The sequence below is a fragment of the Asparagus officinalis genome, chromosome 2 (genome assembly GCF_001876935.1).
Source record: "Asparagus officinalis chromosome 2, Aspof.V1, whole genome shotgun sequence".
In the NCBI taxonomy this organism is placed as follows: Eukaryota; Viridiplantae; Streptophyta; class Magnoliopsida; order Asparagales; family Asparagaceae; genus Asparagus; species Asparagus officinalis.
In genome coordinates, this window is record NC_033795.1 from 11,430,352 (window position 1) to 11,444,074 (window position 13,723).

Below are 13,723 nucleotides of genomic sequence, written 5' to 3' on the forward strand. Positions count from 1 at the left end.
CAGTAACATTTTGCTTGAATTCTAGCGGATCCCTCCAGAGATTTTTCCTGCTTGACATTTGATTAAGAGCATAGACTATTGTACATAAACAAGAAAATTTACCATCTCTGGATTCAATAGAGCATGTAATGTATTGCTCTGATGATATAACATTTTGAATTGACAAGGTATCATTGTCCCAGAGTATCCATATTCTACTAATTCTAACTTCAAGCACATTTGAGATCCAATTCCAGCTTTTTGTAATTTTCCTTGCTAAAATAGGGAGTTTATTTCCAGGAAGCTTAGTTTCCAGGAGAGCTATTAATGAGAGATTATACTCTTGAATAAAAAGCTTAACTATTATATGCTTAGAGGATTTATTAAATCCTCTAATATTCCAAATAGCAAAATACATTTAGAAAGATTTCCCCCTCTATCTACACAAGAGGGATCAGGAATCTGCTACTCTAATAGAGAGAATTGAGATGATTGAATACCTGTCGAAACTGGTTCAGCAAAATTGACTCTTCTAGCTAAGTTAGCTCTTTTTACACTAGTGAACCCAGATGCATTAACAATTAGAGTTGAGAAGCTGGTCTGATGTATGTGTGCATGTTTACTTGTAGCTGGTACATCTTGATTTAACAAGTCTGGAGCAACCACAGATTTGATTTGCTAAGATATATGTGACGCCCATGTTTTCACACATGGCTGCAGTTCAAGATGAACCCAGAGATGTCAAACATGACATGCACTCACACTGTGTAACAACAAGTTTTACCAATCACAGTAATATCCTTTAGTGGAATCAAAATAAAGTACAGGTACAAAACAGGCAAAAAAAAAGGAAATAACTACAATAGACATGATATAGAAAGAAGTATCTCATAAATAAATCATGTCTCAATGAACAACCTGGAATACATCTGATATCCAAAATGAATAAATATGTCTCGACAAGAAACAACTAAAAATCGTACTAAAGCACACTATCTTTACACTATGAAATAAACTCTAAGGTCTAAACAAAAATATAAAACTACGATAGAACCTCTAATAAATCTCATGTGACGGATTCTATGCAAGAACTCTGTCATCCTGCGACTCTCCGGTACTTCGAATTACCTGAAAGAATATTAGAAGAAAAAGAGCAACAACAAGAGCGTCAAAGCGCTATAGCAAGATCACCTCCATCCGCCCCCAGGAGAAGGGCTGCTAAATAGAGCAGAGGCTCTATCTATTAAACATAGTCTACCTAGATTATTTTCTCCCGTATCTAATGGAATTAATATTTAGACACCTACAATATGAGACGTAGTACGTCGAGCGAAATAATCCAAACAAGAAAACCCTCATGTATATATCATATGTCCCGAATTGTAAACATCTAAATATTAATACCGAACTAAAGATAAACAATCTAAATGAAATCAATAATTAGAAATCCACAACATGAGACTCGTACATTGAGTGAAATAATCCAAATAAGGAAACCCTCTTGTATATACCATATGTCTCAAATTGTGAATCGCTAATTATTGATCTGAACTAAGAAAATAAAGAAAAACAGTAAGAGATAGTAAAGTCATCAACATATCATATTCATAATATCTTCCACTGTTACTGGGAAGATAGAATGAATATCGGCACAAATCATGTGTACTTTCAAATACAAAGTACTCTGGGTCATATATTTGCAGTGAGTCAAAAACATAATCGGCATCCGCCAATGACTCGGGCTATCATTTAACTATCTCAATACAACTCCATACAAGATTTTGATACTTAGCATTATCATGTGCAACGGACTACCCTGTAGGTATCCTAATCAGTGTACACGGCTCATTAGTCTTAGCGCGATCTCAGTACGTAACATGAGTGTGGAACGACCTACCATATAGGTATCCTAGAAGTACGACTCACAAGCCTCATCGCACCCTCGTGCAGGCGGACTACTAGATAAAGCATCCAAACCCGACTCAATGGTCTGTACAAATGGAATATCAATGCACTACCTCCGCAGCACTGAACTGAGCTCATCAACGATATCCAGAAGGTGTGTGTATAATATGTACTAAACTCTTTCTCAAAGTAATCGGGTCAAAATCCATCATAATTCCTTTCAGCATACCCATGTGTGTGCTACTACACTATTCATGAATTTACGTATAAAGCAGTACGTCTTGAAACCCACAAACATATCTCAAACAAATGCAAAACAAAAATTCAGACAACAGTCTTCGTAGTCGACTACTAGGCTTAGTAGTCGACTACACTGAGTCCATCCAGACTCTGTAATAACATATATCAATATTAGTAGTCGACTATTAAGAACATTAGTCGACTACTCTACAAACACACAGTTTCTGTTATACTCAACTAGGCACGAGTAGCCGACTACTAAGCTTAGTAGTCGACTACTCTGTCAAGACACACATTCTTTCGTGCACAAACAGTGCTTATGTCAATTGTACATATCATGATGTTAAAATAAGATTTTATACTTGGCATAGGCAACAGGAATTATCTGAATCATCTAATTAAATTATTATATCTTCCAAATTAGGGTTTAACAACCTAATTAAATAATTTCTTTAATTATCTCATATGTAAACAAAGTGATTATCAACACATGATAAAAAACTACTCATAAACAAAGGTAAAATTCATTTAAACATGTTTATCTTACTTAGGTATCATAAACCTAGGGTTTATGCATGATTAATTAACATGAAAACTCAAAGAAACCTTCACATAATTGTTTGGTGGAAAATTTGTAATAAAAAAATAATGAAAGAATCATATTTGATTTTATTCTCTCTAACTGCTTAGAAAAAAATATTTATAACTCTCTCAATCTTAATTACAATTTGAATTTCCTGATTACAAAAGAGAAGAGAATTTATCTGAATTCTCCTCTTTGTTTAATTTTAGGTTCTTCACGGTGGCGATGGAGTACCTCCCTCGAATGCTCGCGTCGAGTTTGCTCTCCGTTGACTTCACTGGAATGATATCTTCTCCTTACGGTTTGACACTGTGGAGAACTTGCAAAACAAGTTTTAAACCTCTGCACAAGTTTAGAAGAACCTGCAGAGCAAGTTTGAAACTCTGAACTAGTTGATAACTCAGAGCGAGTTTAAACTTTTGAAGAAGAGTTGATTTGGAATGAAAAATCGGTTAATAAGCCAAGGGAATGCTCCAGGAACTTTGTTACTGTAGGAAGCTCGAAGATGATCTGCTGCCAAGAAGATGATCCGAAGAAGTCGATCTCTAGATCTCCAAGATACTCTAAGATCCAAAGATCCAAACTTAATTGAGTTTACTCCTATTTATAGGGGATTAATGGGTATAACCACCCCCTTAATTCTCTCCTAAGTGGGGCTGAATGGAGTGTAACCGTCCCCTTAAACTGCTCCCCAAATTGTGGGGAAAACAGTTTTGAAACCGTTCAGTTCGTGCTTTGAACGAGTCAAACGCTAAAAAATAGCGTTCAGAGCTAGAACTCTGTGTTTTAGACTTAAAACGTAGAGTTTGGCCTATTTTGGTGGTTGAACGCACAGGTCGTGCTGCACTGTAAATATGAAATGCAGAGTTGGGACGCAGAGATGAACTTCGCGTTTTGAGTCCACGAACTCTGCGTTTTTAACTAAGCGCTGGGGATGAACTCTGCGTTTTGACTCTGAAACGTGGGCATGACCTCTGCATTTTGATGTTGTAACACAGGGATGACCTCTGCGTTTTGATATTGTAAAACATGGATGACCTATGTGTTTTAATGGTGAAACGCAGGGATGACCTCTACGTTTTGATGTGAAGAGACTATCAATTTATGGTCTCTTTTGTTGGAGCGTTGCAAAGACCGTCATCTTATAATCTTCATCTTGGCTCCTTAAAAATATGAGAGTCGTCAGATTGTAACTCCCGATGTTGATTATGAAGGCTGTTGAACTAGATCTTTCATCAGTTGTTGTAAAGGTCGTCAGATTATAACATTCATCGATCTACATGAAAATCTTTAAATTATAGCCTTCTGAAAGTTATCAAATTGTAACTTCCACCATCGGTGTTTGATGTGGGATCAGTTATCTGCTGTGATTTTTAGACAGCCTACAATAATATATCAATGATTTCAAATCAGCATATTTGCAGTTTTCTACAGAATATATCATTAGTAAATTGAGCATATCTTTCTCTAGTCAAACTATTTGTAAGAATAGTTTTCTGTTTTGGAAACTACATCCATATAGCTATCATTTGGTACTGGTTTGGTTCAGTTTGGAGTTTATATGATATCTCAAATTTCTAGTTAAAGGTTACACACGTGCAGCAGTTTTCTGCAAAACATGTCATTAGTAAATTGAGTATATCTTTCTCTATAAAAACTCCTTCTTAGAATGGTTTTCTGTTTTGGAAAATAGGTTCACATAGATTTCATTTAACACTAGTTTTGTTCAGTTTGGAGTTTATATGATATATCAAATTTCCAGTTAAATATTATACAAGTGCAACAATTTTCTACAATCTATGATAAAAATAAAAACTAAACCTCTTTATAATTCAATTAGACAACAAATTAGGGTTAAAACATGAGTTAAACATAATTATCAAGTTTAAAAAAATAAAAATTTAATTATCCCTAATGATCATGATTACGTTACTATCATAAACAATTAGGAAAAGCTAATGATCTTCATTGGGTTAACATTTATCATAAAAAAAATCTCATCTTTTTCATATTAGGTTAAGCCTTAAGCATGGAAACATTGATTAAACACTTATATAATCATTAAACATTATAGAGATGGGTTTAGATGCAAATGATCTTGCCTTATCACGTGTGCAAGCCTCTGAAACTGATGTGAAACGACTCCTCGTCGCCAAACGTCGTAGATCTCGCATTTTCCTCACTTCTCGCCTCACAAGACGTTCCCAAAATCTTAACTTCAGGGCTAGGGTTTGAGAGAGAGTAAAATAGGCTGCTAGGGTTTGAAACTCTAATGAAAAGATAATAATTTTTGTGAAAATACATGTGTGTGTGTGTGTGTGTGTGTGTGTGTGTGTATATATATATATATGCAAACCCGAAATAAACCCGTTTGACCCGAACCAGGAAACCTTGTCTGACTAGGAAAATAACCTTTGGTATTTTGGCTGTAACTTTCTCATCCAACCTCTAAATGAGGTGATTTAAGATTTATTAGAAATCTGTTGAAGAGACCTATAACTTTAGTCTTTTGAGTTTTTTAGATTCAAACTACATCAGTGTGTAAAATATATAAACTCTTAACTGATCATTTTTCCAGATTTCTCTTTGCGCATGTTTTGTGCATTTGTACTCATATATTCACAAATATACATTGAATTGATCTCAAATTAAATCCTATCATACTCAAACATCAAAATATGTTATATTTTCACCATATAACATATTTATTATTATTATTTACATAATATTCAAATTTTTGGTGTTTTACAATATAACATGCTCTTGAACTTGATTTGATAATCCAGGAGAATTATTCCTCCTGGTCCATATATCTTGTGCTATAATCTGCTTTCCTGGCTGTGTATGTTTTCTAGCTTGTGCATGTTTTTCAACAGACTGTACTCCCTGACCTGCTGATCTAATTTCTGACTCATAAAGTCAGAATTTGAAGTGACTCCATTCTCTAGATTCACCTTAACAAGTCCAGTATTAGAAACATGCTCAATATCGCCTTGTGCATCTTTTCCAACCTGCTTATTAACAGGAACCCATACTTTCTTAAGTTTCTTTCTTCTACATTGCTCAGTATCATGACCAACCTTACAACATGATGAACACCATTTTGGCTTAAATTCATATAAAATTGAGTTCTTATAGCTTTTGCCATCAGGTCCTTGAATAATTAAAAAATCAGGCGAGGCTCTTCCATGGAAGTTTAACTTCTAGTAAAACTCTAGTATAGTTCAATCTCTGCCTTGTGGCCATGAGCATATCAGTAGCAATTGGTTTCCCAATAAGGCTAGCAACCTTGCTTATTCCAGTTGAGCTCCATAGGTTTAACCTCAAATTGGAAAATTGGACCTACAGAGGATAATAAAAATCTTGCAACTTATCCATATCTGTATCAATACTCCTTGGTTTCAACATTAAAGGTCTAGAACCAAAAAACCAAGGGTCTGCCTCAAGGACCTCTATCATTTGCTTCTCAGTTTGAAAAATAGGAATATCCCTTGTTTGATTAATGAAACCTTCGGTATAGAGATTTTACTCCATAATTTGTTAACATAGGATTCCATTAATTTAAATTTAACATTCAATCCTATGATATGCACAATTAAAGCATTTCTCCAAAGATCTTCACCCTCCTTCCATTCATCAGCAAAGAACATGGCTGTATTGTTCTATGAAGATGGTATGAATTTTAAAGATAATCCATTGCCCGATTTCCTATTATCAGTGAAGAGGATAGCAAAAGATTTAGCTCCTTTTTCCTCCAAGATTACCTCATTATCTTGTCCATTTATCTGTTCAACTTCATCTGCTCCCAGATTTAAATCAGATTCAGGATGAGGATTTTTAGCATTATCCTCATTGACAACATGATTATTATTATTTAAAATAACAGAACTATCCTCAGCAACATTCCTCATATCAGTTTTCAATGAAACAGTAGCCATATCAGATATCGATTCTGAAATCTCTGAAACTGAGTCAAGAACTCTTGCTGAATTTGAAGAAGAACTCTGGAGTAAAGGAACATCAGAAGAGATTACCTCTAGATCAACCTCATCTGCCCATGAAACTCTAGGAGAACCATTGCCGCCATCACAAGAACGGAGTTGACGAGCTTGAATTCCATTCAATTGAGGAGAACATAAAGAATGTTGCGAATTGACGAAGAAATCTGAGGATCTGAGGATTTCCTCCATTGATTTCTTCTTCTTTTCACCTTTTGGACCTGTTGATCCCATTGTACTAAAATCCTCATCATCTCCCGCTAAAATAGTATCAATTTGATCCTCGGGATCTAGCAAATTTGAGCTTGAAGACCTCAATCCAATGTTAAAGATCTTCTTCCCACTTCCCTTCTTCTTCTTCGCCATGAAAACCAAGCGGGGGGCGCAAGTTAGTCTCAAGAACCCGCTAACATGCGCCTTCAGACAGCCCGCTCTAAAGAATTAACTATTCGCACTTTTTTATAGTGTTTGCTTATGTTAGACAGGAGCAATAGTAGGGTTGTTCATCAGTTGTTTCTCAACCTGTCAATAAACAAAGTAGATAAAGAAAGAAATCGTTACGTGAGTCCCATAAAGAGCACGCGTTAGGCCAGACTGAAAACGATGTATATATGGCTACATACATGAATCAAAGTTTCAGCCCATAAATTATGGCCTTCAGTCCTGACCGACTGCGGAGTGTTAGTAGTATAATTGAAGGAACATTTATATCAAACAGTGAGTCTGTGGTCGTCCTAGTCCCTTTTTTTGGCCTTTCGGATGTTGTGTGTTATGAGTTGGGAGTCACCTATCTCTTGTTTTCTATTTTCCTTCTTCTTCCACTCAATTTGGATTTTTGTCCTATAGCTCGATCAGCAGCTGGTATCTCTCTATATAATTCGTTTTTTGGTGAGGACTCGTGAAGTAACCTGCACTTTATGTTTAGCTAGTGCTGGTCGATCGTCAGGGGATCAAAGGCTAAAGCTAGAGTTAGTGCGCGTCTTTCTTGTTTGCGTGATGGAAATGCGAGAAACGGATATGCATGAAAAAGTTTGAGGACGTTGCGTTGAAAGAGAGAAAATTCCTTTTGTTACTCCACCTTTATTTATTTATTTACTACTACTCGTGGCAGCTGAATGATCTTTTATATATATTGGGATTCAGAACAGCCCGGCTTGCTTCAATTTTTTTTTTTTTTTAATATCTAAATCATTAGACCTTCAATAATCTATTCTGTTGGGCCGGGATTAGAGATACCTAGCTAGGTTATATAGTAGCTTCGAAAGTGGTTCCTTCATAAACGCATTTACTTTGTTTTATGATATATCCTGTGAGAATGCGGATAACATGCAGAAGATATATAGAAAATGAAGTTTCTTGCGGCTTCGTATAATTTATAAAAATAGAATAAGGAAAAAAAATCGTACACTACTGATATGAAATTAATTCTAAGATAAATTGATCGCAAACTGTCTCGATCTATAGAATGTTCAATAGCTGTTTTGCATCTTTGTACACGACTTGTTACTATCACATTCTAAGAATCCACGTCTCTCTTTGATATTTCATCAAAGACCTATAGGCATTCATAAATTTTTAGCCTAACTAAAATCGTTTTAACACATATGTTCCAGATTCTTCATTGTCAACCTCCTCCTTCATTACCCACTAGATACGAGCCCTAGCCCTAACCTTCATCTCCTACCATCTTCTACGCCTCTTATAGACCATGTTTCATCAATAAACTCATCCATATCCCCTCTCAATCTCGCTTTACATCTCGCTTTACATCTCGATTTACCTCCCATCAACACGGATCTCATCTCGATGAGTTCGACCTCTCCCTCCTTCTCTCCTACTTCTTCTACATGCTTCTCTCCATCCATATTGTCGTCCGACTCTCCTCATTCTCTAAGCCTTCTCAATGCTTGCCTGAGATGACGGGCTCGATGGTGGCGAAGGGGGAGGCGGGAGAGGGAGATGGCGGGATCGAGGGCAAGAAGAGTAAGAAGGAGAGAGAGAGAGAGAGAGAGAGAGAGAGAGAGAGAGAGAGAGAGAGAGAGAGGAGGAAGGTAGCGTTAGGGGAGAGGAGGAGGAGAGAAGAAGAGGAGAAATGACCAGTTAGGGGAGAGGACGAGGAGAAAGACACAGAGAAGAAGAAGAAAAAAAGGGGAGGGGTATTTTCAAAATTTGTTTGGGTTAATTTTTGGGAGAGTGTGAAAAAGGGCTTGATCACAATTTATTGGGTCTTTTGGGGTTAAAGCACATGGGAAAAACTTCATGGGGCTGGACCACATGAGGCCTTTGTTTTTGGGACCTTAACACATTTTTTTAAATATTTATATCAGTTGGATAAAGTTTCTTTAAATAAAATAGATTAGGATGATATACTTACTATTTTTTACAAAATACTTTTTTTATAGTTTTCTACTTGTATATTTAAAAGATAAGAATTTACCCTAATTGTTATATCATTGAAATTATCAAATATTAATCTCACTCCAAAAAGTGACGTGTGTCCCAATTAACTGTACACCAACTTGATCCTTATCTTACGAAGACCGACTCGAAAGGCGTCATCACTCAGATCTCTCACAAAGACCGACTCAGGAGATGTCCTCACACAAAACGACCGACTCAAAAGGTTTCCTCACTAGGGCTCTCTCGAAGACCCAAGATGAAAGGTGCTCCTTCTCGAACCTAGCAACATTAGGCAGTCACTATCCCATTAAATGTATGGTCAGAGACATCATTGTACCTCTGTCATAGTCATAATGACTCATCGGACCACGTCAGCGCCATAACCCTCTGTCACCCTCACATTAAATACAAGGATGACTCGAATCACCCACTGTTGACACATGTAAAGTATCAGTTGGCTAAGCTGACTGCATGGACATAGCCAAAGTTATGTGAATACCCGTGTCAGTTTGGTATTAATAGACATATTCCCAACTTCCCAAAGGTACGCAATTTTGGACACCCTAAAATACTTAAATCTTGTTCTATTTTCTTCCATTTCAATTTATTACCGACTTGACCTTCAAAGGGTCACCGTTGAACCCAACTCTGAATGCTCTAACGTGTTGCATGTATGTACAATTATCTTTTTTACTCGACAAGTAGCCATCAAAGGAGAATAAGCGACTCTAAGCACTCCATAAGTTGTTCTACTTCCCACCACTTAACTTCTGACATCAACACTAATAACCAAAATCTTAATTATAGAAAATTATTAATGAGGTATTCATAATTTTAATTAGTTTTTATCTATGTATTACAGTTTATTGCAAATCATGTTTTCTTAAGGGCTTAAACATTAAAAAAACATGTGTAAACATATCCAAGAATACAATGGGGCATGAGTGAATTGGTGCAAATAACATTCTATGAAGGGCTTAAAAGTATAATGGATATGCTTTAGCTTTTACTGTACATATTTATCCACGTGTCCTGAAGAGGATCCTCCCAATTATTTTTTACCCCTCAATCTTCAATTGAGGTGGACAATGGTCACTATGTATTATATAAAAATAATTGGATAGCAAATTTAATATTTTTTTTCACGTGCATCCATGCAAGTGCAAATGTGGCAGTATTAATTAAGACTCTTATTTATAAAATGTTGATGCCCTTTACATTGTGTTGCTTTTTTATTTAAAAATTATATGATTTTGAAGAAGGTCATCCACGAAGTCTTGAATTTGAAAAAATGGAGGAATGAAAGCAATGGATCCTTTAGAAAGAGGGGAGTGAAATTTTAAATTTGAGAAAGAAATAGAGAATGAAAGTAATATTATCTTCTAGAAAAAGGCCCTCGCAGAGTAAGAGAACAGATAAGATGTTGATAAATGACTTAACTACCCTCATCTTTTATTTGAATAACCTCCAATTCTTTATGAAATTGAAGGAATAAATATTCATTCCTCCACTTTTATATGTCCTCACAATTTCCTTAATAGAGTAGGGGAGCGTGTGTATGTGTGTAGTAAGAGGGTCCAATCGCCCTTTCCTTTAGTGTCTATTCCAATTTCAAGATAAAATTCCACTAGATAGAAAATTATTGTTGACTTGAAAATCACTAACATATAAATCACTTTTGTGAATAATAAAAACACCACATCCTATCCCTTGAAATTAAAATAAATGATTACGATTTGGCTAATTAGACCCTCTTTAATTACCACAGACACTACAATTACCACTTAGAGGATCCAAACCCAATTCTGATCCATTACGTTAAGCATCTAATGACCAGATGGTTGAGAACCAAATAAGTCACATTGGAAGAGCAACCCATTAAGAACAACATGCAAATTTATTGACAGACTAAACAATATAAAGTACAAACATGCTAGCATGACAAATTCGGAGATTTATACTCAAAAAGACAATTGCTCAATATCACCTTTTCAATACCCTGATCATAAAAACAAACTCCACTTAAAATCTACATTGTCAGAGGAATCACAGAAGCCAAGTCAACAAATGGTGTACATTTTCCACCCATAACCTCAAAAGGATATAGCTTTACAGAGAATAAAGTTTGATTCAAGCAATTCGTAAAATTAAGCTGAAGATATCAAAATATCCATTCATAACCCCCAGCCAATCGTGAGAGACAATTATGAAAATCATGAGAAAAAAACCCCCCAAAAACAGCAGACGATTTGCTTTGATTCTGCTGGAAAAGGGAATAATATAGCCGAAGTTATACTTGACTCATGATAACGTTAATAAATGCAAGACTAACTTCTGTTCACGGTAGAGCAGCTGCTGACATGCGGTCTCCTGTTACTATTAGAATACTGTGAAGCAGAATCTGATCTGAAATTGTTGTGAGAATACTGTGATTCAAAATATGATCTGGGTCTTCCTTGATACTGTGTTTCAAAATATGATCTAGGTTTTGCTTGGTACTGCGATTCAAAATACGATCTTGGTTTTGCTTGATACTGTGATTCAAAATATGATCGGGGTCTTCCTTGATACTGAGTTTCAAAATATGATCTGGCTCTTGGTTGATACTGTGATTCGAGATATGATTGAGGTCTTTCTTGCACTTTCATATTTTTAAATGAGGATTCCAAATATTCCTGTAAACAAGTTGAGATCAGATAAGATCATAAAAAGACTCAGTTGGTAAATAATTAAATGATAGAAACAAAGCATTTGAATTCAAAAGTACTATTCAGTCTTAATGTAAATATTAACTGACAAAACAAGTCTTAAATGCACTCGAAAACAGAACTTAGTTCCAGTTATTTCAGTCAACCAGGGGGGAAGGGGGGAAAATTAGAATGTTTAAATACGCTACAGATTATTACCAGAGAACATTCATCTAGAGAATCAGAATTTGAATGCGCCAATGCTGGTTCATTTCTCTTGGCAGACGGTGACTTTTCCTTCTCCTCATAGAAGTCAAAATCATCTAGTATTGATGTTCCCGATTGGTAAGCCTTAAAAATCTGAAGCATTTTTAGACCTTGAGGAAGTTTTATCTGCAAGAAGTAGTGCATCAAAAAATTATTATTTGTTTAGATGTAAACAGAAAAATATTGTTTTACTGTGAAAAGGTTTGTTGATGATGCAAATAAACGTGTCAGACAAAGGAACCTTAAAAAACCTCAAGAGGCACAAAGTTGTATTTCATGGATATACATGCAAATTTGGATACAGTTATGTATGTAATGCGTAATCACTTAAACAAAACTGGGTTAAATTTCAAGAAAATTGACATTTATTTGACATTTATCCAATACAAGTTAGTTTAGCATCTTGCCAGCAAAAGCTTCTAGATGAAAATTAAATTGTGCTATTATTTCAATTACTTGGAACTTGGAAGTACCATTGGATTGTCCAAGAAGTGTCTACAGGTTCACATTACTCCAAAAATATAGACACTAAGCTGATAATCTAGATTCAGGCTCCAGGACTACCAAAGGAAGAATCCTTATTGAAAAGTAGATACCTTCACTTTAAAGGGAAAAGAAGAGGGGCGGGGGGGCGGGGGGGGGGGGGGGGATGTCCAAATTTTTTTTTCAAGTATTGAACAGGCCATTCTGCAGGGTGATTCTGAAATTGCGGAGGCCTGGTTCGATCAAGCTGCTGAGTATAGGAAACTAGAAAATGCGAGGCATAATGGAGCTGGGACAAAGTACCTCTTGTGTGTCCCTGCTGAAAGTTACAGCTCTATTGTCATTGTTTTCAAGAGTGATATGCTGAAAATTCCTGTTTGGAATGTCCTTTATTATGTGCCATTTTACTGGAAAAAAGCCATTCCATTTATCTTGCTGCCAGAAGTCCATGGTCTTCTTGAAATCAACCGGCCCAGTCATCTCCGCCAAGCCTACGAACTGACCACTTGCGTTCACCTGAAATCAGTAATAAACAAATTTAGCAACCATTGATGAAAACAATCAACCCTGACTCAAAAAATATTATGAAAAGAAAATTAAAAATTTTACAATTGCAATAAGAGACTTACATTGTCCAAAAATATAAATACATGCATGCGCACACTCACACAAAGTGGTGAGGCTCACTTAGAAAAATGAGCTACCAAGATATAGAAACAGTGAGACACAAACCTTTTAATGTGACTAGCAGGGAGCGGAAATGCTAAAGTCGCCCCTACCGTTATTAAGCCTATTAAAGAAATCAGATTCATTATGGAAGGTATAACTATAAAAAGAGGAAGAAGCCGAGCTACAAGAAAAATTCCCGCTGCGTATAAAATGATGAAATGGGAGTGGGTCCTTCCGTAGAATTAGCTAACCATATGTGAAGGGGGGATTGTACAGATTTAGCAACTATACCAAGGAATAAAAGATATGCACATAATAGCCAATAAAGAATCTACTCCATTATTATGAGTTATTATCTACTTCGAATAAATCCTGAAATTCTAAACTACCCTGTGAGTCTGTGACAAGCGCTTGCCACAATTGATCGTGTGAACCAAAAACCTACTAATATATAGGAATACATTCCTACAAGCTCCAATATATAATATGACATATGATACCCATTAACCTCA

General features: G+C 35.9%; 1 protein-coding gene across 1 annotated transcript in view; it reads right to left on the minus strand.

Annotated features, from left to right (window-relative positions):
• LOC109830262 overlaps nt 11,079-13,723 on the minus strand; it is a 10,382-nt gene continuing 7,737 nt past the window's right edge. Inside the window, exons 4-6 of the mRNA XM_020397475.1 lie at nt 12,846-13,058; nt 12,012-12,185; nt 11,079-11,780 (exon numbers count right to left, since the gene is read on the minus strand). Of these exons, the coding sequence (XP_020253064.1) occupies nt 11,433-11,780; nt 12,012-12,185; nt 12,846-13,058 (735 nt within the window). The 3' untranslated portion in view covers nt 11,079-11,432. The remainder of the gene's footprint in view (nt 11,781-12,011; nt 12,186-12,845; nt 13,059-13,723) is intronic.